At 37.2% G+C, this 26,587-nt stretch overlaps 2 protein-coding genes across 10 annotated transcripts in view; one reads left to right on the forward strand and one right to left on the reverse strand.

Moving 5' to 3' along the window:
- Positions 1-26,587, forward strand: part of POLR3G (RNA polymerase III subunit G) — a 78,527-nt gene that overhangs the window by 26,230 nt on the left and 25,710 nt on the right. For 4 of the 9 annotated variants that reach the window (XR_004318260.1, XM_014562008.2, XM_014562006.2 and 1 more), the window contains exons 1-4: positions 10,200-10,447; positions 18,468-18,627; positions 20,854-20,983; positions 25,655-25,711. Coding sequence is in view for 8 of the 9 variants with exons in the window: in XM_014562008.2 (XP_014417494.1) it covers positions 18,511-18,627; positions 20,854-20,983; positions 25,655-25,711 (304 nt within the window). In the remaining variant the exon portion in view is untranslated. Of the gene's footprint in view, positions 1-10,069; positions 10,460-18,467; positions 18,628-20,853; positions 20,984-25,654; positions 25,712-26,587 lie in introns of those variants that run through there. The other 5 variants (XM_032475923.1, XM_032475953.1, XM_032475930.1 and 2 more) reach the window with 5 other exon arrangements.
- On the reverse strand, positions 104-10,031 carry MBLAC2 (metallo-beta-lactamase domain containing 2). Its single transcript, XM_032475903.1, has 2 exons — positions 9,279-10,031; positions 104-3,461 (listed from the first exon to the last, which is right to left on the reverse strand). The coding sequence occupies exons 1-2, from the start codon at positions 9,730-9,732 to the stop codon at positions 3,076-3,078; spliced, it is 840 nt and encodes a 279-aa protein (XP_032331794.1). The 5' UTR covers positions 9,733-10,031; the 3' UTR covers positions 104-3,075.

Here is a 26,587-nt window from a genome sequence, read left to right on the forward strand (position 1 = left end):
ATTGTAAACTGATTATACTTCAATAAAAAAAATAAAAAAAGAAAATACCCTTGCAAGACATTAAATGGAAATTTGCTAACATCATAAAAAAAAACAACTATAGTTTGAAATAAAATGTCCACTTTAATAGTTATCACACGAATGCTTACTTACACTTATCAGAAAATTATAAGAGGACAATTTGGGCATGTCACATTCATATTACTATCCATATAAGAACTACACATAATCATTTATTCAACTGTATCAGGATAACACACAAGGTTTTGTTTTAGACTTCTCAGTTAAATGGAAAGACCAAATAAGGAAACTGAATTTTTAAAAATTAAGTTATTAACAATATAAATAATAAAAATTGTTTCTAAATGTCTTATATTTTGACAACTTTGAATTATACTTACATACTATTATTTCTCCAAACCATAAATTACATCAAGGGTCACTGTCAGGGTGAAAATATATGTTTTAAAGCTTTTTTAAAATATGCTATTATTATGCTTTAACATCACTTGATTTATTCTTGGCACATGTGGTATCTTGAAAAGTAAAAATACACTTTGCCAATTTTATGTTATTGTGCAGGTATAAGAGAAAGAGCACAGTTTGGGAGGCAGACAAACCTTTGTTCAGTTACCAGCTTTGTCCAAAGTTGTGTTGTTAGGTTATATTCAGTTACTTCTTGGCACTGGGGCCAGGATTAAATTAAATAATGCATATTTTAAAATGCATAGCATGGGCACTAAATGAATGATAGATCCTTTCCCCAATTTACTCACATTGAAACAATAGCAAAATATCACAGTCTTTGTTTTGATACAATTTGAAAAACTAGAAAAAATGGGAAATTTAAAAATAAAATCAGTATGTTTGAAAAATCATACTTTTAAGAAATAAGGAAAGCCTTCATCAGGTTTAAATATTTTTCAATAAAACTTAGTGCCTACTATACCCTGATTTTTTTTAAAGAAAAAGTCCTAAAATATGATAAAATGGTCAATGGTTAAGGACTTTTGGTTTTCTTTTGTGCTATTGATATAAAAATAATGGCTATATTTAAGGCTCATTAAGTGATTGTTTGTAGTTGCCCTGAACCAAATCTATATTCTTGATGTTGCACTATCAGTTAAAACAGACCTACTGCCTTAAATGACTTTCACAGAGAAACTCCCATAATATTCTACATTTGAATAATCATGGCCTCCTTACTGATTTCAAGTAAAGGTTCATTTGGTGGCATGTGGCAGTTCAGCTTGTCTGTCATTAAGGATGATTCTTATATACACAATCACAAACCCATCTTTCTCATGCTAAATACTTGGTGTTTAGAAGATCTAAGACTCCTGAAAGTTAAACTGTCACAAGGAATAGCCTACTGTAGCCAGTAATGCTTCCCTTCCTATTCTTCACAGAGGATGCAGAAACAACCCAATTCTTATTTCCTACCCTCACCACCTAACAAATCATCCTTCCAAATCTGACTCAGAAGCTCCTCCTCCAGGAAACTTTCCCTAATCAAACTTCATACCCCTCCATTTATGTCCCTGACACTCACGTGTAATTTGTACTAACTTCAACCTGCATGTATTATTATTCATGTTTTGTTTGTCTTCTGCTTCTAGCTAGGATATCATCTCTTTGAGTTTTTAAGCTTCCACAGTGTTTAGCACAATGTATGCAATGCATTTATGTGACTATGTGTGTGTGCGTTGAATGAATAAAAAACTAAAGAACCTAGGGGGGTGGTAGGGTAGGAAGTTCCAAATTCTTCAGAAATCAGAATTGCTAGACCTTCCTAACACTGAAAAGCTGACTTCCAAAGCTGTGTCAGTTTGGTTTTGGACATGTCAATAATAAAATGGCAGTGAAAAAACTGTTTAAAAAACCTTTATGAAATATTCCAAAAGGCTTTTTAATAAATTATTAAGAGCACCAAACCAAAATATTTTACTAAACAGTGGGATAACCTTTCCTACAACTTTTTAAATGTAGACTTCTTTCCATCAAAGACAAAGAATACTGAACAGGAATAGGTGTTGTGAATCAGGATAAAAAAGGCAATTCACTCCAAGTCAGTGTCTAATGCACATTTTGCAATTAATCTGAAAAGCCTTCTGTGGTACATATGTATGTTATGTTAAGTAAAAGAATGGTTAATATCAGATGTTGTAGATCTCTATAGTTGTTTTGGTACTATAAAATATGATACATATACTGAAGCTGCTATTTAACAAGAAAAACTTTGTTTATAATAACTGTTATTATTAAAATAGGATATAATAAAAAATTATTCTCAATGTGTATATTTTCAAATTTGCCTGACAGTGTCCTTTTGAGAAATCTGACAATTTGTAGTTAGATTACAGACATTTGAATTTCACTTTTATGATTGAAAATATTACACTTACATAATAACAAACAACAATATATAACAGCTTTTTTACTGGAGTAATCTGCAATTTATATTTAAAGCTCTGCAATAAAACAAAATTCATTGTACTTCTTGTAAGTAAAATTACACAACACATAATGTACACTATAATTACATTAAGAATAAATAAAATGAAGCATACAAATTCCGTACCATAACAATGCATTGTTTTAGCTGTCATTCTAAATATTAGTTTATGTTTGTTTTGAATTCTAATGTATTTTAAACTCAAGAAACTTTATCTTTAAATAATATACCAAAATATCAAGTTTTATAAACATAAAACTCTTTATGTCTGTTTTCCTAGGTCATCTAGGAAATAAGAGAAATGGGAGGCAAGGACTGTTCTTTCTCTTACTGCAAAATGTCTCCTTGCTTCCCCATATACTTCTATGTCATTTCTAGAGCAAATATTACAAGATGACAGCTTTGGCAAATTATAAGCTTATTTAAGTGGTTTCTTAATTGGAAAAAAAAAATAAATAAACCAGGAAGTTCCTTTTTTGGCTTATTCATTCTCAACCTTTTTTTCTCTAATATACAATCGGAGTATAAAAGCACTTCTTGAAATGGTCACTATTTTAAACAACACAAAATGAATTGGATTCATTTATAGAACTAATCAAGATAGATTATCAGTATAGATACTAGGGTGAGGTCCTAGAATTTGTTACACGTAGAGCTAAACTTGCAAGGGATCGCATGGCAAAAGTAGAAACTTTGTGACATATCCCAGCTTTTGAAATATAGTTAGAAGCCAATCGAAAAAGCCTTTCAGCACCAAAAGTATTGAAGTGCCCAGGAAGCACCTTCTCTACCAGACCTCTGTCCACTAATTCTATCAGACGTTCACAGGTTCCAACATAGTCACTTATCCTGCTGTATGGGAGCCAATCAATCAGTGATCCATCATACACGACATCTCCACTGAAGAGAATCTTTCGGTCTTTGTCATGTAAGCAAATACTGCCCCTGGAATGACCGGGCATGTGCATAACAGTGAGCTGTCTGTCACCAAGGTTGATCACATCCCCTAAAAATAGAAACAGAATTCACAGATAAACATGTTATATACTGGACTTCAATCACTTAAAGAATAGAAGAATGCTAAATGGTTTCAAAAATGTTGGGAAGGATGATAGTTATTTTACTTTTATTTCAAAAATACTCTACTTCTTAAAATAAGTTACCTATATTTCATTTCTGTTGTTTACTAGATCAGTGTTTGCCAAAGTGAATAATGCGGACCACTATTTCTGCTGGTTGTTATAATACATAAAAGAAAAGCAGAAAAGATGACTCTGTGGTCAAATAATTTTGGAAACTCTTCCTTCAAAGAAAATTAAGTAGCTTTCTTTTCTGCAAGATGTGCTAATGTACATTTAGTATGCTAACATACATCGTGGACATATACAAGGGAGATATGACTGTATAGTTTCTCAAACTTATTTGACCACAAAACTTCCATTTTTCAGAATATCCACTGTACTAATATCCTGGTGACAAGATTCACAAATGGTATTCTAGTGAAGAGTTCTATATTTTTGCCCTTTGCTCTGTCACCCTATGGGAATTAAGGCTTGAAGAATCAGTACAAATGATGCTCTGGCTACTGCTATTGCTGTAATAAACTGTTTTCAGTCTTTACCCAGGAACCTCAAGTCTTCTGTCAGAATCTACTAAACTGTGGCAGGTTAACTTGCTAACTTGCAAATAGCATAAAATTTCAAACTCTTTTCAGTTATTTGACAGTGGGGAGGAAACTGAGCTATATGAATACAAAACTATTCTTGTGCTGGATGTACTGCAGTACTAACTTAAGTAAATCATCATAAGTTAAAAGATTCATTGTTATCTCTAGTGCAAACATATATATATACACAGAAATGGTCAAAGAAGTATAGGCAAAATTAATAGTTAAATTAAGATGGTGTAATAATCAGGATTTATTAAATATAAAAGAAGAAAATAAAGGAAAAACAAAGAGATAAACAAGAAATGAGACACAAAAAACAAATAATAAAATAGCAGACCTAAATACAACTATGTCAATAATTATATTAAATGAGTGGTATAAACACTCTATTTGAAGGTAGAGATTATCAGACTAGATTAAAAAAGCAAGAGATAGACACAATCTACAAGAAAGAAACTATAGAGTCAAAGACAAAAACAAGTTGAAAAGTTGTACCATATAAACATTAACAATAAGAGAACTAGAGTATCTATATTGTCAGACAAAATGAATTTGTATATAAAGACTATTACTGGAGAAAAGAGGTACATTTTATAAGGATATACATTGGGTCAACACATGAAAAAAAATTCTAAATATACATGTACCTAAAACAGGATAAAAATTCAAAAAGTAAAAACTGACAGAATTAAAATAAGAATAAACAGTTCAACAGTTATGCTTAAAGATTCAAATATTCCTCTCTGAAGAATTCTTAAGTAGATAGAAAAACAGTAAAGGGGTGGGGAGGGATATAGCTCAGTGGTAGAGTGCATGCTTAGCATGCACGAGGTCCTGGGTTCAATCCCTAGTACCTCCCTTGTTTTGAAGGGACTAAATAGGATAAAGGTATATCTTAGTAACTTCCTAAGTAATAGCATTGTGGGAAATAATTTTTTGAGAACTTGACTAATAATTTAGATGTTAGAATTCTAAATTGGAAGTCAGTTTTATTCAAATAAGGCATAGCTCCTCTTTTCTAGCTCCAAAACAATTCTGGTTTGTATAGATGATCTTTTTTCTTTAAATTGGAAGCCTGTAGACTCTTCTTTGATCCCAGTGTTCTGAAATTTTACAATAATGTACCTTGGGCTGAATACATTTTCAAACATTGTGCAGGAAACCCGATGAACTATTTTGATCTGGAAATTTACATCCCTTAATTATGGGGTATTTTCTTAAATTATCTCTACTTTCTTTTCTTCTACTTTCTCTATTTGCTCTGTCTGTGCTCCTGTTTTTCCAATGTCAGATTTTTCACACTGGTCCTTTACTGGTTCTCTCCTAGTTTCCATTTTGCCTATCTGTTCTTTTTGTAAGTTTTTCAAATTTTTTTCAAATTTTTCAAATTTCCAGACCTTCTACTAAATAATTTCTGACATTTTAAATTCCAAGAGTTCTTTTATGTGTGTGGATATTGTTCTGTCTGTTCCTTATTTTTAAGACATCCTATTGTCTCTCAGCTATCTTGAATGCAATAGCTTGTTACCCCCTGGTGATATTAATGATTGTCTTCTCCTCTCAAGTTGCTTTATGCTGTTTTAGTATTTGATCCCATGTGAGAGGATTTTCTCAGATTTTGCATAATGCTTGGTTGTCTGTTTAAGGGGGGGAGGGGCTAGTGAAAAGGCTTTCTGAAGCACATGCATGGAGCCTAGGTGACCTAGGTAGAAGAATTCAAGCCAAGGATTGCTTAGGGATCAGCATCTTAGTCTTTTCTCTAGGGCTGGACAGATTTTCCAGATAAGATTCTTCTAACTTCCTACCTGGGGGGTAAAGGCTTGGCTTCCAACCTTCTGGAAAACTAGTAAAGAACATATATATTATAAATATCTGTCTATCTGTTTATCTATCTATCCATCTATTTTTTTCCCACAGCCCTATTTTCCACCTGAACTCCTGAGCTCAACAGTAACTGGCATCCCTCAATCAAGAAATCCCTGTTTTATTCTCCCCAGAGAACAAACTAACTGGATGGAAGAGGGGCATTCACTTAGGGAGAAGGGTTCCAGAATTTCAACAGCTTCTTAAATGGTTTTCAACCAATTCTACTTATTTTAGTATTCTTCCCTTTGTCCCCACTAAGGTACCAGTGACTGCTAAATCCTGAGCCTTTTAAGTCTCCTGCAGTACAAACTGGATTGACTCTTCATTTTCCATTGTTGGCATAGGATAAAACTGCTAATTTAAGTCACCTCATTTACTCCCCAGCATCCAAAACAGTACCTCAGTCAACGTAGATTTATACATAAAACAAATAGATAAACCATGGTCCACTTGCAGTAATCTTAGTGGAGTTTTTGAGGAGTCAAATTAGATGTGTTTATTCAATCTGCTACCTTTCTGGAATCTATTTTTTTAATGTCCCCAAATGATTTAAGTCCACCTGAAACAGCTGCTCTAATATCTTGGTGACTCTGGACAAACTGTTTAAACATGTACAACAGGGGACAAAAATGCCTGCATGTCATATGACTTGAATATTGTGAAAAATAGGGAGAACAATGTGTGCCCATTCAAGAAGAATGTGCTTATCAATCTAAGGTTGCTATCTTCTTATAGGAAGATAGTATTTCACTGTTATTCAGGTGAGTTGTTTTTCCATCAAAGATGATGCACTGGATGATGATCTCTCCTTGTCCTCCTTCTCCTTCATGTAAGTCAGCTTTTGGGTTAGTGATACAGTGCACAGATTTATGCTTCTCCATAACAGGTGATCAATACACTAAATGAAATGTCATAAGCTAATGACTTCAGCCTCCTTATTCTCTAAACAAAACAATGAAGGCTTTATACTGTTAGGTATGTGCTGTTTATGTGTGTGTAACTGTGTATGAATTTTTAATATAAATATTTCATATCTCCATCCAGGCATCTGGATTATGATAATATCAAGTTAGCAGGCCATATCATTCAGAGGAAAGAGGGAATTAGATACTACTGAGAAGGTGAGATATCCAGCTCCTAATGAAAAATAACTTTTAATTTTACACAGTACTACCACCTTCAAAGTGTTTAGTAAATAGTAAGCTTTCTTTTCACAACTTCAAAGGCTTAAAGCACCACAAAGATAACCTGCAACTCCAAATTGCTATAATTCTACCATAAACTGGGATTTCAGGAAACCTGAATTCTAGCCCCAGCTCTTACCCTAACTGGCTATGTGACCTCAGGCATGATTTTCAAGCCTGTGTGGACTCTTCATCTATAAAACAATAATTCCTATCATTCTTTCACCATTGATTTCCTATTTCTGGCACAGGAGCAAAAGTAACTAAATAAATTTTAAATATATTTTAAATACTAATGTAACATTTTTTGGTTTGGGTGTCAGAGTTAATTTTGTCTGAATAACCATCAACTGCATGGAAATCCTACCTCTCATAAAAGCATCAATTTCATAAAGAAATACAGTAATTAAAAGCACATTTAATTAATCGAGATTTGCAGCTACTATTATATATAAAATAATCAACAAGTTTTTACTGTATAGCACAGGGAACTATATTTAATATCTTGTAGTAACCTATAATGAAAAAGAGAATGAAAAGGAATGTATGTATGTGTGTGTATGAACTATTATGCCGTACACCAGAAATTGCCACAACATTGTAAACTGACTATACTTCAATTAAAAAAAAAGATGGCAAATATGCATATAAAAAGCACATTTAGGATGAATGTAGTTTTCTTTCATCTCAAATTGTCACATAATATAAGACAACCATCTAAACTGTTTTTTCTTAAATCTTTAGATTTAAAATTTTAATGAAAAGACTTAAGTGGGGTGTGAGGTATAGAATCTTGCGTTCTATTTTTTATATCTCAAATGATCAAGATCTCATCTGTAAGATAAGCTCATTTTTGTAAAATATTTCATTATTTGTCTTACTGGTTGGTCAGAAAGTGAGCCTTATTGTACTGCAGCAACTGGATATTTCTACCTCTTAGAGAAACGTTTTAATAAATGAAATTTGCAATTAAAATTGTTTCAAGACAAAAGGGGGTTTAACATCCTGCTCAGAATTACCATAATATATTATGGGATAGAATTTATGTCTGATCTGCATACTTTGATCTATTTTGCCTGGGTTCAAATCCTCACTTTTGTCACTATCTTGTTCTGTGGACTCTAGGCAAGCCATTAAAATGGGGGTCAGCAGCCTCACTTTAAATGTACTCTGAGAAAATGAAATCAACAAAAGCATTCTAAAAGAGAAAATTAATATACAATTATTACTGCTGTGACTAATTGACCCAATAATTTAAGTGCCTGTGTGGGGTTGGAAGGACTATAGTACTACTCTATTTTATTTTATTCCGCTAGTTCCTTTCTGAACCCCATCCTGTTTTTCAGAGCCAAAGAGGTCCAAGGTTATCTATGCATTAATCCACATACTTCACCATCTCGGGAACAGTCTCCTCGTTAATCTTTCTCAGGCCTTGCTTTCAACCAGAACAGAGAGCTGTCATAATGTAAGACTCAGACATCTTCTAACTCTTTATGTTCACTATCAAGCTTTTTCTTCTTGTGAGGCAACATCAAGAACAGAAACCTATCTGGAAGATAGAGATGCAAGAGCAGATTGGAACCACTGCTCTCTAATGGTTTTCTAAACCTACAGGTGGGAATTGTTCGTACTGGGCGGCGACCACTGACCGAGCAGATGAAGTCAGCAGTTCTCAAAAGCATAGAGCATGACATGCAATCTCCAACAGGCGTTATTTTTTAAAAGTCTTCTTGCTAGAAAACTGCCTGGAAATGTCAGACAGGTGTTTGGGAAAAGAATGGGAATCCTAGTCACAAGCCTCTGTAGTGTTACTGCTGTACCTTACACAGGAAACTGAGTAGGGGGTTGGGCCGGCTTTCACTAGGGTACTCAGCATTCCTACACGGTGCCAGAATAGTCTCTGGTAGGGAAGGCTGCGATGGCCTTTCATCGATGGCCGAGTGGGCTGTTGACTCAGGGAAGGGAGAAGCAGAAGTAGTGCTTCAGCGATGTGACAAAACAAGCACTCTTACAGGCACTCACGTCTGCAACAAGCATCCCTCGGGTAGTTTCTCCCCAATCCCTTCCCTTAAGGAGAGAGCGCGCGCCCGTGAGAGGCCATTACCATCCTGCAGGATGAGGGTGGGCTGCACCGCCTGCACTCGGAACTGCCTGGCCCTCCAGCCTGGGCTCGGCGCCCGCACCACCTCACTGTCGGACAGCCAGGTTACGGTCTCAAAGTTGTCCCCGCGAGCCAGAGCCTCGGCCTCGGCGTGGTGCACCGCCACCCGGTCGAACTGGTAGAGGCCGCCAGAGTGGTCGAAATGCACGTGGGTGGCCACAGCCAGCAGTGGCCTGCACGCCGCGTCCTCTTTGGCCTCGCGGTCCTGCAAGAGGCCAGAGGAGTACAGGTACTCCGGGAGGCTGCGCAGCCCCAGGCCTGTGTCGATCACCACGTCCTGCTCGGAGCCCCGCACCAGCCAGATGTTGGCGCGGTTGCCGGACTCATAGAAGCGTTCCTGAATCCAGAAGACGCCGTCGCCCAGGGACTTGTGGGCGTACCACTCGAGGGCCGACATGATGGGCAGGAGTGAGGCTGGTCGGAGTGGGTGTGCGCGTGTGTGCCTCCCGCGGGCTGTCCAGAATCTGGCGCTGCAGCGGGACGGAGCAGTCCGCCCGCAGCCAGGGAAAAGGCGCAGAGCGAGGAGGGGGCGGGGTATGCGGATGGGGCGGGGGCAGAACTAGGAGGAGGAAGGACGCGCGGAGACGCTGCCTTGAGTGTCCGATCGCACTCTCCCGCCGGGTCCGCAGAGAGCAGAGCCTGCTTTCCCCGCACTGGGGCGCTGGAGCAACCGCAGCCTGTGGCCGCTGCAAAAGGGAGCGCTAACGCCGGGGCCACTGCAGTAGACGAGAGATCTAGAAGGCGACACTCTTCCCACCTCCGGGGTCTGACTGCAGAGGCCGCAAGCAAGGCGTGGGAGGCAACAGAGCCGCCCACCGACCCAGCGCAGCTATGCGCACTTCCAGCAGGCGCAGAGAGTCAGGCCTAGCAGGTTGGACGACTACGGAGCCTGCCAAGGGCTAAAAAGCTCTTCGCCCGGTGGGCGGGGCCTAGCTGGGAGTGGGCGGGGCTAACTGGTTGGGCTCTGAACGCGGCTGAAAGGCCGCGTGGAGGGCGGAGCGCGTTTCTCCAGAGGTGGAACCCGAGCGCCGGAACATTCTGTTCGCACCCCTTCTTTGCCGGCCGGCACTTCGGCCGCACAGTTTTCTCAAGCCTCGAGACTTAGTGAGCAGGTAACAGAGGAGGCAAGTGAGGGCTTGGGAGGAGATGGAGAGGGTGGGGGGGTAGTTAAAGGGGCACGTGGAGAAGGTGGGGGAAGTCAGGGGTGGGAATTCATTAAAGCGCCTCTGAATTGAGTGTCGTTGGGAGATAGCTTTACCTCCCCTTCTCCTAATCCCGTCACAGTCTTTTAAAGTCGTCGTTTCCAGATTTTACCTAGTCTCCACTACCTAAAACTGTCTGCAGTGAGTAAGAAGGGAATTTATGCTCTTTCAAATCCTGTGGTATGACTGGTTCAAACACGAGTCACTGCCGCAGACTTGCAGCTAAGGACAGACTATTCAGTATCTTTTCTTAGCTGTTAGCACTTTATTTATTCTGTATCGTGGGGAGTGATGTTGTTTTTTTTCTCTTTGAAAAAATTAAATTCTATGTTTGTTTCCTCACTCTGCCTTGTTTTGGTTAGTTCGTCCGCTCTTGGAAGAGAGCTAAGAAAGTTGGTAGATAGGCTTAACTAAGGAAAGGTGGAGGCAGCCGCACCTTGTGAGGACGGGAAAAGTGGCTAATGACTGGGCGTGGCCCCACCGGCCACCGAAATCACCCCCACTGTTAACACCAGGTCACTGTCCCTGTCCCACACCTCCCCGCTATTGAAACATCCATTTAGGCTTCAAAAATTCTCTTGAGAACTTCACTAACCTCCCTACTCAGCCAGGAAAAATTATAAAGAGACCCATGAGACAGCATTGTAAAAGATAATTAAAAAACCCTTATTGTGGCAGCTACTAATAAGCCTTCATAGAGGAAGAGGTGTACTCTCCTATTGTCTTAAAGTCATTGATGGGGATGCAGCCTTTCTGAATATTTGCCTTATCTAGTTAGAATGTATCCAGTCACTCTGTTCAGGGCCATCCGTACGTGCAAGTCCCTGAGCTAGATGATGTGTGAGAAACAGAGTTGTATTTTTAATAAGTCATGATATGGGTTCTCAAGAATTTGAGAGAAGATAATATTTGCACACAAATGTTTGCAGTATAAAGCAAATGGGGTAAGTACCCCAGAGGAAGTGAAAAACCAGGTGCTTTAAGAATTTAGATGGATGGGACTGTTGAAGAGTGGCTTTTGAACTGGCCTTAAAAGACCACTGTTTCTTAGGACATTCTCAGCAGGGAAGTACGGTGCTCTCTGTAGTTTTCTTCTTCCTCTAGGCAAAGGGAGGTGAATTGGAGTGTTATCCTTACTAAGCCACGAGCTAAGCAATAATTCACCCAATTTTTATGTACATCCTGCCAGGCTGTGGTTAGTGATAGGGCAGGAAAAGGTGAATAAGTCTTCAAAGAGGCCTTCACACTTACAGATCCTTCTGCTTGTATCACACTTTACCCTGCATATCCTCTCCTAGTTCTCAGCGTAGTGTTTTCCTTCTCTTTGTCAGGTTTATGCTCATATCTTACAGAATATAGGAGAACTTCTTCAACAACCCTTTTCATAATAGCACCCATGTTTCCTGTTTTTTCTTCATATCATGGATCACTACCTGACACTTCCTGTAAAATAGATCTTTTCTGTTTCCCATAGTAGACTGTGAGCACTATGAAAGCAGGGATTTTGTTTTGTTCACTGTTTTATTCGTACTATGTAGTCAGAAGATGGTCTGACTCAGAAGGTACTTAGTAAATACTTGATGAATGAATAATTGAAGAACTTACTGGGAAGATAGACAAGAACTGATAATTACAACATGACTTTTTTAAAAGGGTAATAAAAGCGGTGTGGTACTTGGGAAACAAAAAAGACAAAAAAGAGAGAGGCCTACCTCCATTTAGGGTGGAGGAAGTGGTCACAGAGAAGTGGCATTTGCATAGTCTCTTAAATGATGATGGAGCTTGCTCAGGTGGATATGGGAGGAAGGCATTCCACACAGAAGGAAGCTACATGCCAGAGCTGGTATAGCAGAGTTGGAAGTGATTAGAGTGAGGTTGGGGGTGCAGGCAGCAAGAGGCAGAAAGTTAGACTCCAAAGCTCTGTTAGCTAAGAAGGAGAGTGCTGCATCAAGGTTTGTGTTCTAGAGAGATGACTGGAGAGTGGATTGAAAGGGGAGTCTCGCCATGGGAAGTTTATTTGTTCTGTATTAGAGGTCCAGGCAAGAGATGGTGAAGGTCTGAACTAAAGCAGAGTTGAAGAAAGGCAAACATGAGAGGAGACACAGAGCTGAGATTCTTCTACTATTAGATGAGGGGATAGAAGGAGGGGAGACAAGGTCAGCATAACTGTTAGTTTCTGATTCGGGCAATTCAGGTGTCATTCATCAGGAAAGGGATGTACGCTGGCTTTCAGTGCCTCTCCTAACTTCCAAGCCCGCTTGTATCTGTTTGTATGTTTATTCACCTAGCTAATATGTGCAAGAGACTGTGTGAGATGAGGAGGATAATATATTTAAGCCACGGTTATAACTCAAAATTGCCTGAGCGAGGAGGAATTTCAGAGGTTAGCTCAACCTCTACCACAAGGTTGTTTCTGTAGTTAATTAGAATAGCCTTTTGCATTTCAGCTCTTGGATGCTCGAACTGTACTCATCAAACTATCTCAGAACAATTCTGAATAGAAATTTTCAGGAAACATCCCAAAGTGGAAGGGTGGTGCATCTGATTTCACATTTTTTAATCCAATCTATTTTGCCATTATTATTTCACTTCTTTGTAAGGATTAAAGACATTGCTTGGATTTAAAAGGTCTTCAACTAACCCAAGTGTGCTGCAAGCAGCGTAATGTAAATGCAAGGACAATGGGAAGATATCCTGAAGCTGTAACCCAGTCTTGTCTTTGTTAGGAATTAGCTTTGTGTCTTTAGACTTTCAGCTGACCTCTTAGGGCCCCCAGTTTCCTGTTCTATATAATGGAAAGTTTACTGTGGAGCAGTAGTTCTCAGTTTAGGTTACACATTGTAATCTCCTGGGATGCTTTAAAAAATCCTAATGCCTAACTCCTACCTCCTGAGATTCTGATTTGTTGTTCTGAGGTGATGCTTGAGTTTTTTGTAGGTTTGTTTGTTCTTTTAAAACTCTCCTGATGATTCCAGCATACAGCCAGGTCCCAAACTTGTTCTGAAAGTTAAAAAACAAAAACAAAAAACCTTAATAGTAGGCTGACAGAATTTTATTTCTGTGGGTAGATTTTCTCATCAAGCCACAGCAAGTAACTAAGTAAGTAAGTAAATAAATAAATAAATAAGAAAAGTTTAATATTGATTGTGGAGCTGTTGCTGTAAAGAGAGCACTCTGCTGAACAGTGGGGGATATAAAATCTCTCCTGCTAATACAGTCAAACAAACAAACAAACAAAAACAGAAGTGAAACTCCTTCTCTTTGGAAAAAGTCCATTTCCCAAAAGGGAAATTGTCTTTATTTCTTCCAGAATTGAAGACTGTAGCTATATGCATCACCTCAATTTTTTAAAAATCCATTTATTTTAGTAGGAGGATCTTTCTAAGAGCAAGGTGGGATGAAATGACTTGTGGATATTGAGGAATTTAAACTGGATCTTAAGGTGAAAAGGGATGCAGCCAGGCAAGGAAGAAGAGGTTTCCAGTGGACAGAACGGTAGTCAAGATTTGATTTCAGCCGAGTGAGTCAGAAGGATCAGTGCCACCACTGAAAAAGGGCTCTGAATACCTGGATGGGGAGTTTGGATTTAATTCTCTAGCCAGGAGGGAAAATGAAGAGAGAAGCATGATCAGAACTGTGCTTTAGGATGAATAACGTGGGAGAGTAAATTAAAATAAACAGGAAGGACAGGGAATACTACAAAATTTGCAGCTCATCAAAAGTGAGATAGAAAAGGGCTGAGCTGGATTGTGATAGAGAAAATGAAAAGTAAGGGACATTTTGAAGGAACAGTTAGATGACTGAGTTCATAGGAGGGATAGAACAGAATGAGGAGTCAAAACTAATTCACTCCAAATCTTCAAATGTAGGTGACTCGCAAAATAACATACCATGGGTAGAAATAGGCACATTGTCCATGAAGGGCAAGCTAGTTAGTATAGAGAGAAGATGATCTCAGTATTTTAAAGCACTGTCCATATATTCTTTTGGTAGTAAGAAAATGGACTGAAACTCAGGACAGGAGGTCAGTGCTGGAGGTGATTGTGTGGGAGAGGTCATCAACCCCCGAGAGTGGGTGCTTTTTCCAAAGATAAAAAAAGAGCATAAGCAAAGATTCACCCTTAAGGAAATCCACATTTAGGAGGTTTAAGAAGAGAAGCAGACAAAAAAAATGCTCATGGGAATTTTATTAGAGCCTATTGAAGAGATAGTTTTAAAAAGGAAGAGGCAATAATGAGCAGTGTGCTTTGAAGTCCAAGAGCATAAATAAGGGAAAGGGGGCTGTAGATTTTGCCATGGAGGACCACTCGGGACCTTTGCATTTCAGCATCTGCCTGAGTATAGTTCCCATCACAAGGAAGATAAAAGCCAAACTCTTAAACACAGCTCACACAGGGCTCCACAAGATCTGGTCTTAAACCAGCCTCTCCTTGCTCCTTGCTGCTCCATGATCTTCTCGTTCCTCAGACACTCCCAGCTTGTGGCTTCCTCCTCTGCCCTTGCTCCTCCTTCTGTCCGTAGCCATCTTCACCCCACTCCTCCATCTCATAGCTCACAGCCCCTGTACAGCACACTGCTCAGGTGTAGCCTCCTCGGAAAGACTCACCTTGTGTGAAAAAGTCATGACCACACCCCTTTGTTACTCTCTACCCCTTACCATGATTTGTTTTTCTTCAGAGCTGTATTGATTTTCTAGGGCTATTGTAACATATTACCACAAATTGGGTGATGCCAAACAACAGAGATGTGTTCTCTCACAGTTCTAGAGGCCAGTAGTCTGAAATCAAGATATCAGCAGAGTATATTCCTTCTGGAGGCTCAGAGGGAGAATCTGTTCTGTGCCTCTGTTTCAGCCTCTGGTGGTTCCTGGCACTCCTTGGTGCTCCTGGGTTGCTGCTACAGCACTCTGGTCTGTGCCTCCTCTTCACGTGGTGTTTTCCCTGTGTGTCTCTCTGTCCACATCTCCCTCTTGTAAGGATACCAGTCATGAGAAGAGGGCTCACCCTTATCTAATTTGATCTCACTTTAATCTTAATTCGATTACATCTTCAAAGACTTTATTTCCAAATAAGGAAGGTCACATTCACATGTTCCAGGAGTTAGGACTTCAGTGTATTTTGGGGGGAGACATAATTCAACCCACAATGGGAGCACATAATACTATGTTTCATACTTATTTGTTTACTTGTGTCCTTTAATCCACTGAAATATAAGCCCTGAAGGCAGGGGCCTGGTTTTGTTCAGTACTCTCTGGGTCCTACCACACTGCCTGGAATGCTCAATATTAGTTGGATGAAATTGACCCACATGAAGTAGAGGAAGATTTGGATAGTGAGGAAATGGGGAAATCTAGTTAAAAAAACAACAACTGTTTATTCAAGAAATTTAGCAGGGTGAGAAAAGAACAAGGTAGTGTTTGAATGGACTTGAAGGATTTCAGTAGTGATGCTTAGGCCACACTTGTGAGCCATTCTTCCCATGAGACAGTTACCAGAGTCCAGGGACTACTCATCTCTGCAAGAGAAGAACATGAATTTAGCGGCTTCTCCAGATATAGGAGAACTGACTCATGATAACCAAACTGAAAAGAAGTGGATTTGTAGGCCAGAATGCCATGTAATTATTAAGGGTGTCTCAACAGCTAGGACTGATTTTTCTACTAAGGCAGTAAATACATTCACTAATGGTAATCAGTTTATACACCCCCAGGTTTCTTGATAAATATGAAATTCTAGAGTCAGCAGAGTATGATATTTCCCAAGGAATAGCCCATCAAGCAGTGACAGCTGATATAGTCTCTTTTCAGGGTGGGTTTTCCAAACTACTTCCCTGGGCTTTCCTCCAAAGTTTCTGTTTAGGTTTGAGGACTTGACAATCGCTTGGGACTCTATATGTTTAACAAGTCCTCCAGGGAATTCTCATGAGCAGGCAAGTTTGGGAAATGTTACCTACAATTGTTCTTAATCTTTAATTAATGGCAAATCTTGGATTGGAATTTAGTCTCATGGTCTCGACCTTGCCTACTGAGCTCCTGCAATTCTTTCTTTAGAGAGAGGATGTGAGCTCCTCTGTTCAGCTGTTTCCATACTTGGAAGACCTGCTTTCTGTAGGCACAGCATGTGCTTTAGTGACTCAGCAATCAAAATAAGCCTATTTGGATGTTTTTCCTCTCCTTTAGTGTGGACAAATGGAATGAGCTTGGTTATTAAAATAGGTACCTTTTCTGTGTGAATTGTGTTTCATAGTAACTAAATAGGAGGTGAGGGAACTTGATTCCTGGTAGAATTCCCGTTAATAAAGATTGATAAAAGATGTACATCACCACATTACAATTCATAATGGAGTAATAGATCTAGGCTACAATCATCAGTGGCTATGATTTAAAAAGCATTAGGTGAAAACTCATAGGAACTTTATACCAGATAAAACAGACTGACAGCCCCTGAACCCACATCGCAGAGAGACTTCGTGTGCATCCTGATGTGATGCAGCAGGAGAAATAGAGCATCTCTTTTAAGTATTCTTGCAAAAACTCAAACCCAAATTGAGTAAGCCTCTAGTTGCTAGAAAATACAGGGAATAGAGGAATGTGTTAAACCACATCCTATATATGGGAAGTTGTACAGTCTTGCTGCTCTTAAAGTGTGGTCTGCAAACGGGTAGCATTGATATCTTCAGAGAGCTTGTTAGAAATGTAGATTTTCCAGTCCCACCCTCGGCCAACTGCTTCAGATTCTGCATTTTAACAAGATTTCTAGGTAATTTCCATGTGCCTTAAATTTGGAGAAGCATTGTAAAGGACAGTGACCTTTTTTTTCCAACAGATAGATGGTTAGGAAAAGAAGTTATGGTGATACGGGAGGGCATATTATTGCTAACTTGGGCTTACAGGGTTAATGATACTCATTGGGGAAAAGATTTAAAGAATGTGCATTATAATCTTCACTATGTCCAATGCCAAGTTGTAGTGAAAGAACCCTAGTATAGGAATCCCTGATAATATATCGAGTTCTCACATTACAGCTGACTCTTGAACAACACTGGTTTGAACTTGTGTCCATTTACATGCAGATTTTTTTCAATAAATACTAGCACTACACAGCCTGAGGTTGGTTGGATCCAAGAATGGAGAATTATGGATGCGGAGGGCTGACTGTAAACTTATACACAGGTTTTTGACTGCATTGGGGTTGGTGCCCCTAACCCTGTGTTTTTCAAGGGTCAACTGTATAGTGTAGTCATGTTTCAGATGATTTAGAGATTCAGTACAGAACTTAAGAGTGATATCATTACTGTCCCTAAGGTTAAAGAGTACAGGTTTATCTTACCTTTAATTTAACTATTTCAGATATTTTTCTCTGAACTTTACATTTTTATTTTTACTTGGACCTCTTCAGAGTCTTAGAGCCCATTCCCATTTCTAAAAGGTTATTGGACTAGATCTCTCAAGGGTTCTTTCTAACACTCAAATTTTAGGGTAAATAATCATTTAAAAATTTAAAGTATCTATGCATACTGATAGGCTTCAAGTTGAATGAAAAAGCAAAATGTCCTCTCTTCATCAGCCCAACCTTTCTTTGTCCACATTTTTTTGGACATATATCTGAGATCTTTTTGCCAAACCTCAGAGGGTGGAGAGAGTTGCATCAGGTAGCTGTGCAGTGGTTGGGGCAGCATCACAAAGGAGGCCCAAGGTGAGCCCTCCACCCGAGACCTGGGCAAGATAGTTGAGGCCATGATCACCTCGCCTGCCAAACATGACTAGATGTGATGGCTTCAGGAATCAGGTTATCACATATTTATTTTTTACAAGTTTTGCTTCCAGAAGTATTTCAACTGGGCCCTGCTACTTAAGGGGTAGAGTGTATTTTGCTTTAAAATGTTGGTTTCATTTTTTTCCTGTGATTCAATAAATCTTAATCATTAATAGTGTCTTTCAGAATTTGCCCACCTTTCTGGCATAACTAGTTCCAATGGCTGGGAATAAAGGAAGAGGACGTGCTGCTTATACCTTTAATATTGAGGCAGTTGGATTTAGCAGAGGTGAAAAGTTACCTGATGTAGTATTGAAACCACCCCCACTATTTCCTGTAAGTACATTCACAGCGGAATTTTCACAAGATGTTTTCTAATGTGTCAGAAAAAATTTAAATTCTATATAGGACTTGAATATATGATATCATTATGATATCCTAAAGAGTAAGAGAGTAGAAGAGAGTGTGTTTCACTTACCTTTAATTTAAATATTTTCACTGTCCTTTTCTGAACCTTTCCTAACTTTCAGACTGTCTTCTTAAAAATACAGAAAACTGTATACATCTTTCCCTGATTACGTTCAATATTTTGTGAACCAAGAATTATTTTCAATTCTTGCATCTACTATTGCTGTTATTGATACACTGCAATAGTAAAATAATATTTTTAAAAGTAAAGTTAGGTTTTACAGTGGTCTTCACTTCCCACTCTACCAGAGTTTCACTTAATAATTTTCTTTTCATCTTGTATCTATAGAATTTAATTTTGCTCCCTACTATACCACTTGGCCATTGAACCTTTTTTTTTTTTTTTTTTTGGCTTATTTCCTTATTTTATTAAAGTCAATTTGAATTTTGTTACTGTTTCTCAAAATATAAGCATTTCTATTACATTTAGTATTGCTTTTAAATTTAATGAGCATGCTGTAAACTTAATTGGCATAATTTTTAATCTAATGCTTTTGCTTTATATTTAGTTTAAAATGTAAGCTTACATTTCCAGATGTGCATGTGTTGTGGTATAAAAAAATGAAAAAATCAAATAAACAGATACTCCCTCCGGGAATCTTTTCCCTGTTTCAAAAGGAAACATCTTTTCTTGAAAGATTTCTGTAAGTAGAGGACCCTGGACAAGTGTATTGGGGATCTAGATGTCTCACATTAGGGAGTATCTACCTTTTGCTCTTGATATTTTGCCTTTTTGATGTTCAATGTAGCTTAAAAACAAAGATAAATATCTCAGGTATAGACATAGTATCACTTTACATTGATTTCTTTTACAATAAGCTCTTCTTCATGTATGAGATTACCTCTAAAGCCTGGGAATATTAGTACATTCTGTGGTTTTATACATGGAATAAAATTGAAATTTCTCATTACTGGCTAAAGGGCTCTGTCTAATCTGGCCTTTCTGATGCCTCTCTGACTTTTTTCGTACCACTATTGTTCTCACTTCTTTGCCATTCCAGCCTCCTTGTCCCCTTAGGTGTAGTCCTCTGCTGGTTTTCCTGGCTGGAGCCATCAGGTTACCCAAGACTTTGTTTGGATGACTTCCTGATTTTATCCAGGTCTCTGCTCAAACATGACTTCCCCAAGATTTGCTGTGTACCCTGTCAGACGCTCTTTCCTCTTCCCGGCTTCATTTCTTCTATGTCACTTATCACTATCTGAAATTGTGTATTACCTCATTCATTTATTTATTTGTTGTCTTTTTCTCCCCTATACAGTAAATTCCATGCAGGCAGGAATTTTGACTAGTTCATCATTGTTGTCTCCTGTTGTCTAACCATGTGTGGCTTCTAGTAGGCACTCAATAAATAGCTGTAGAATGAATGAGTAAATTCAGAGTAAAATTTTTTGAAATGTACCATATGCTTAGCCTCTGAAACCAGAAATGTCTTTACTATGTACCTTGAAGACCCACTTTTTTATGAATATATGCACATACATACATATATGTGTATGTGTGCATGTAATTTTTTAAAATTGAAGTTATCATTTCAAACTCCTGCTTTGTCGTTTACATGTTATATGGGCTTACAGGTTGTTCACTTCTCAATTACTCACGGTAAAAGGGGAAATATCGATGATGCTTTAAATGAGATCATGGATTTTGAATGTTGAGTACCTTCAGTTTGTAGTAACTACTAGTTAAATGATAGCTACTACTACTATTTTTATGCTGCTGCTCCCACCAATACCACCACCACTGATTGAGGTTAATAGGAGACTAAAACTCTTATTTGGGAGCCTACATTTTTAAGATACAGAATCACAGTCAACAGATTGTATATATAGCAAAGTGATTATTGGTGTGGTCGGTAGGAAAATTAGGACAGGTAGGAAAATGAAGTATCTTTCCTATTTCTAAAATAAGAGCAAAGTAGGAAATGGGCGCAAAGGTTACATAGATTATAAAAGCTCAAAATCTTTTAAGTTGTGTGTAAAACCTAGTACCTATCAGGTGTAGTTTTTCAACAAAACTGACTTTTTCAGAATGTAGGCCAAACGGATATTAAAATATTTAATTTATTTTTAAAAATTGCCTCTTAATATAAATAGGATACAGATTATAAACCAGTGCCACTGAAAACAGGAGAGGGTGAAGATTATGTGCTGGCCTTGAAGCAGGAGTTGAGAGAAACAATGAAAAGAATGCCTTATTTTGTAGAAACACCTGAAGAAAAACAAGGTGTGTATTGAACTTTGACTATGTGGTTCACTGTATACAGGTGATACATGATTTTCAATATTGATTGATTTGATTCAGTCAGAAATTATCAACTACTTTGAAAAAGCATATTTATATTGATTTAACAGAAAAATATTTTAAGCTTTTCAATATTTTTAAAATTACCTTTCATAATAGAAGTTTTATATGTTCAGTGAAAAATTATGAAAAACGAAAATATTAAAAATAAAAATTACCTGTATTTCTTATGTCTAGAGAACTACTATTAATATTTATTATATATTCCAGACTTTTCTTCTGTATGTGTTTTCCTTTTATAAAATTGGATTCATATTAATTTGTATCTTCCTTCTTCATTTAATAGCATATTGTTAGCATTTTTGCATGTTCTTAGTATTCCTAAGAAATAAGATTTTTAATGACTATGTAGTATTGCATTGTGTGGCTATAACATTATTAATTATAACTAGTTCCCTGCTGTTAGATTTAAGATTGTTTCCGGTTTTTTTTTCTCATATGTGTAATGCTGTAATTACTATCCTTATGCATAAGTCTTTAAGCAGGTCTCCGATTATTTAATATTTTGGTTAAAATTTTTTAAAGTCTTGACTGTATTTTGGCTTACCATTTATATATCAGATATAATGTGAAATATAAAATATGTATTAATTGATTATGCCAAAGACAGAGAGGAGAAGTTACAGTTGGAGAACGTTTGACAGTCTCAGACTGGAAGTGGGAAGTGGTAAAGGAAGGGAATCCGTTTCTGCATACTTAGCACAGTAGAACTATTTTGATTTTCAGCTTCTGCCTTTGACTTCTGCCTTGAAATTAGAGAGATCAATATCGTCCTTGAGTTTTCAAAACAACATCATTAAAACATGAGAAATTCATATAGTATCATCTCATTCCATTAGTATTAAAAATGCATACCATTTTTCCTTCTCCCTAAAAGACTTAGAATTGGCTAAGAATCAAAAAAGAAGTCTAATATAGTAATATTACCTGTGTTTATAAGAAGCATTTTAGACATTCATTTAATTTTTAAAAACATAGCTGCTTGAAGTTGTATAGTGAATGATTGGATATTTTTACCTAAAAAATACTGGCTTTTTTACTTTTATGATTATGTTGCATGCTTTTATCTATTTGAGTTTAAAAGCACTATAAAGCTCATTTTAAAAGTTTAAATAAGATTAAGTGAATAAATAAATATTCATTCTTATTGGAAAAAAGAATAGTGTAGGGTATAATTTAGTCTTTTTAAAATTCGTCTTTTGTCTAGATGATGTACTTAACTGAATGTATTGGTATTAAAGCACATGTCTAATTTAAAAGTATATCACACCATGAAAACATTTATGTGAATCAGACGGGGCCATTAAGGACATAATTTTGGTGCTGGTTTCTGGGAGTAGCTGGCTTGTACCTGGATCAAGAGGCTCTTTATCTTTGATAACTACATAATAAAGTATTTGAGAATATAAAGACTCTTTTGCTAATCATGTTGTTGAAATTGATTGTATAAGCAAAGTCTCAGACTGAGTCTTCAGATAACAATATCCTAGATGAATTTTCTCAGTCTCAGGTATCAATGAGTAAATAATGTATCTCTCAGAATGAACAGGAAGTATGACGTTTCATACAGTTAATCTTTGAAAAGTACCTCATCACATAATATTTTGTGATAGGAACCTGGAAAAATCCTGCTTGCAAAAATGACATGTGACCATATTTTTTTCTTTTTTTATGGTATTTATGCACCAAATTTTATTTGACATAGTTTGTACCTGGACAAATGCTGAAGGCAAAGACAAAGATGATTGAAAAGAAATAGATTATGTAGAAATGAAACAACTTATTGGATTGACCATGTTTATTGGTAATTATAAATTTAATAATGAAAATGTTTTACAGTTGTGCCATCTTCTCTTCAACAAAAGTGTGAGTCCTAAATGTCTTTTAAATTGTTAGATTCTGATAGTGCAAGTACAAGGAGAAGAATTGGAAGTGATGATAAGCTTGAATCTATTAATAGAAATAAATTTTAATCTAGAATCACTTGGGTGGTGCAAGTGCAAGAAGAACCAGAAGTAATGAGTTAAAATTAATTAAGGATTTATTTGAAATCTGGAATCAGGATATATGAAATGCTTATATTCAAGATTTGTACATGACAAACCCATAATGCACAGTTGATGCACAGTTAGCTGCATGCATTTACCCATTTGGGGTAGATATACCTTTAAGACCAGAAAAATAATGGAATATAAATTTGAGTTTATTATACCTAGTTTCTTATTAATATTCCCATTAATTTTCTTTCTTTTAAAATAACAGTTTTATTTAGATAAAATTCACATATCTAAAATTTGCTTTTTAAAGAATACAATATAGTGACTTTTCATGTGCTCATAGAATTGTGCCACCAACAATGCTATCTAATTTTTAGAACTTGTTCATCATCCTTAAAGGAAATCCCCATACCCATATCACTCCCCATTGTCCCCTCCCCCAGCCCACAGAAACCAGTATTCTGTTTTGTCTCTAGTGATTTGTCTGTTCTAGACATTTCATATAAATAGAATCATATTATGTGTTCCTTTGTGACTGATTTCTTTCACTTAGCTTAATGTTTTTAGGGTTCATCCATGGTATAGCATTTATCAGTGTTTCATTCCTCTTTATGGTTGAATATTCCATTATATGTATATACCACGTTTTGTTCATTCATCAGTTGATGGACATTTGGGTAAGTTCCGTATTGGGGCTATTATGAGTAATCCTGGGTATGAACATTCATATACATGTTTTTGTATGTATATTTGTCATTTCTATTAGGTACATATCTAGGGTCATATGGCAACTCTTTATTTAAGATTTTGAGAAACTGCCAAACTGTTTTCCAAAGTGGTTGTTCCATTTTATATTACCAACTCTGTATGAGGGTTCCAGTTTCTCCACATCCTTGTCAACACTTGTTGTTATCTTTTTGGCTCCAGCCATTCTACTGGGTATAAAGTGGTAGCTCACTGTAGTTTTGATTAGAGTTTCCTTAGTGATTAATGATGTTGAGCATCATATCATGTGCTTTTTGTCCTTGTATATCTTCTTTGGAGAAGGTCCTTTGCTTGTTTTTAATTGGGTTCCAGTAGTTGGTTTTCAATATCTCTTATTCTTCTGTAAATTATTTGGAAGTAACTTAAAAATACAAAAAGTGGTTCACTGGTAATAACTGTTATTATTAATAAATGGTAATAGCTTTTTCTTGATAAACTGAAGGTTAATTTTTTCAAAATATCGAAGCTGTTTTGGAGAAAAATTTTAAATGCAAATGCTGGGAATCACTCATTTGTGCTGCCTTCTCTTTAGAAATGAAAAGCTTGAGAGCAAGATTGAAGTCAAACAGTTGAATATCTAGAAAAGCTTCATCTCTTAGTTTCTGGTCTACTGCTTATTTTAGTTATCTTTGTCTAACACCATAGTCTTAGTTTTATTTGGAAGCTTTTTTTTAAATTGAAGTATAATGATGTACAATATTATATGTTACAAGTGTATGATATAGTGAGTGATTCACCATTTTTAAAGGTTATACACCATTTATAGTTATTATAAAATATTGGCTGTATTCCCTGTGTTGTACAATATATCCTTGTAGCTTATTTTATATCTAATAGTTGGTACCTCTTAATTCCTTACCCCTATCTTGCCCCTCCCCACTTCCCTCTCCTCACTGGTAACCAATGTATCTGGGAGTCTACGGAAGCATTTTTTTTTTAAACATGGAAGAAAAATCAGTATGTATTTGGTCCATGATTTTTGTATTTTTATCTTTTATATTACCTTCTGCTTTTCATGACAATAATCCTAAACCAGTTTTTATGATGAACCATGGTTTCAAGCAATTGTGTAATGGTGTCACTTGCCAACTTGTGCTGTTGGAAAAGGGTTTGGGCTCTCATCGAGGGAGTTTCTTGTGGAAAAGTGGGCACAGCAGAACAGGAGCCACAGTTGTGGCTCTCCTGTTTTTGGTGAGCTCAAAAGGTCCCTGCAGAGTTGTCAGCAGTGATGTGGAAGGCTTGCAGCCTGCTCATTCATGTACCATCAAGTCCAACCTTGTCTACTCCTGCCCTTTTTCCCACTCTCTTCCCCAGAGGGTTGTGAAAAGTGGCTCATTGAGAAGCCTAACTGAGTGTGTGTATTAAGTGCTGGAGGTAAGCAGCCCTCCACCCCCACTTCAGTACTTAATACCTCCCAGTTACGTAAGGTCTAAAGATTGGGAGCTGGAGGCCACTATCACAAGAAGGAAATAGAAGATGCCGAGTAGACCCCTTACCTTTATGTGTAAATGGCTTCCTGACCTGGCTTTGGGCTTTTGTGAATATTCTCAAAGGTGAGTGAAATTGTCTGGTTCTAAGAACCATGATTAGGGTTTAGGTCCCCACTCAGGTTCAGCCATTCATGTCCCACTGCTTCTTGCCTCTTCCTTAAGCATGTAATACTCCTTGAACTGTTCAGTATGTGTCCAGAAACACACTGTGTACAATGTAGGAAACTGTCTGTATGTGAAACAAAAGATGTTATCTGGTGTTTTCAATTATTTTAAATGAATGGCTTAAATTCAGGTTAATTTTTTATTTTTCTAATGAATACTTTTTTCTCTTTTTCTAGATATTGAAAGATACAGTAAAAGATATATGAAAGTGTACAAAGAAGAGTGGATACCAGGTAATTATAAAACTGGAAATGTTACAGTCATCTTTAAAAGCTACCACCCTACGCTGTGTTTTGTTTTGTTTTGTTTTTTTAGGACAAATTTTCTATTTTCACCATAGGAAAATAGGGTCTGGCTATTTTCCTGTAATTAATTAGTGACATTTATCTTTTGAAAACTCAGATGAAAAGATTTTTATATTGTAACAAGGAAGAGTTGAAGTGTTTTGTGAAAGTTCTTAGAATACTTTTTTTTTTAATGAAATAGGACTTACCAAACCGACTACTGAGTTTTCCACTTTCATTTGCCAGAATCACAGTTTTAATCTATAGTCCTCACTTCTGTGCTCTTGGGTGATCTTATAGCTTTTGAGGAGAAAACAGGTTTAGTTTTCTGGATATTTTAAGCCAAGCCCATGGCATAGACTGTTTTGGTTGTTAAGATGCCTTTTCAATAGAACCATACCTAAGAGAGTTTTTTTCAACATTTGCAAATTTGCCTTGGCTACAGACACAGTGGAAGGGGCTGCAGAGATCTCATCCAGTTCATTCATTTTGCAGAAAAGAAAAACAGTTGCCATAGAAAAGAAGTGACCTGTCAGGGCAACTTGGACAGAACTGCTAGAACCAAGGTCTCCTCATTTTAACTCACTTTCCTTTGACATCTGTGTCCTTGGTGTGTTGTAGAAACTGCCTGTTTGTAAAATCATAAATGGCCTTTACAGCATTATTGCTTTCCTGGGTTATAGTGCTCTGTCTTTTCAGTGCTGATCATTGATCAGGTTGTGTCCCTCTGGAAACATTCTCTTAGGTCTCTCATTTCTTCTCCTTCATAAACATTTGTCCCCAAAATGATTCTCTTTAAATACTTTCTCTTGATCATCTTTGGAT

This window comes from Camelus ferus, chromosome 3 (genome assembly GCF_009834535.1).
Source record: "Camelus ferus isolate YT-003-E chromosome 3, BCGSAC_Cfer_1.0, whole genome shotgun sequence".
NCBI lineage: Eukaryota > Metazoa > Chordata > Mammalia > Artiodactyla > Camelidae > Camelus > Camelus ferus.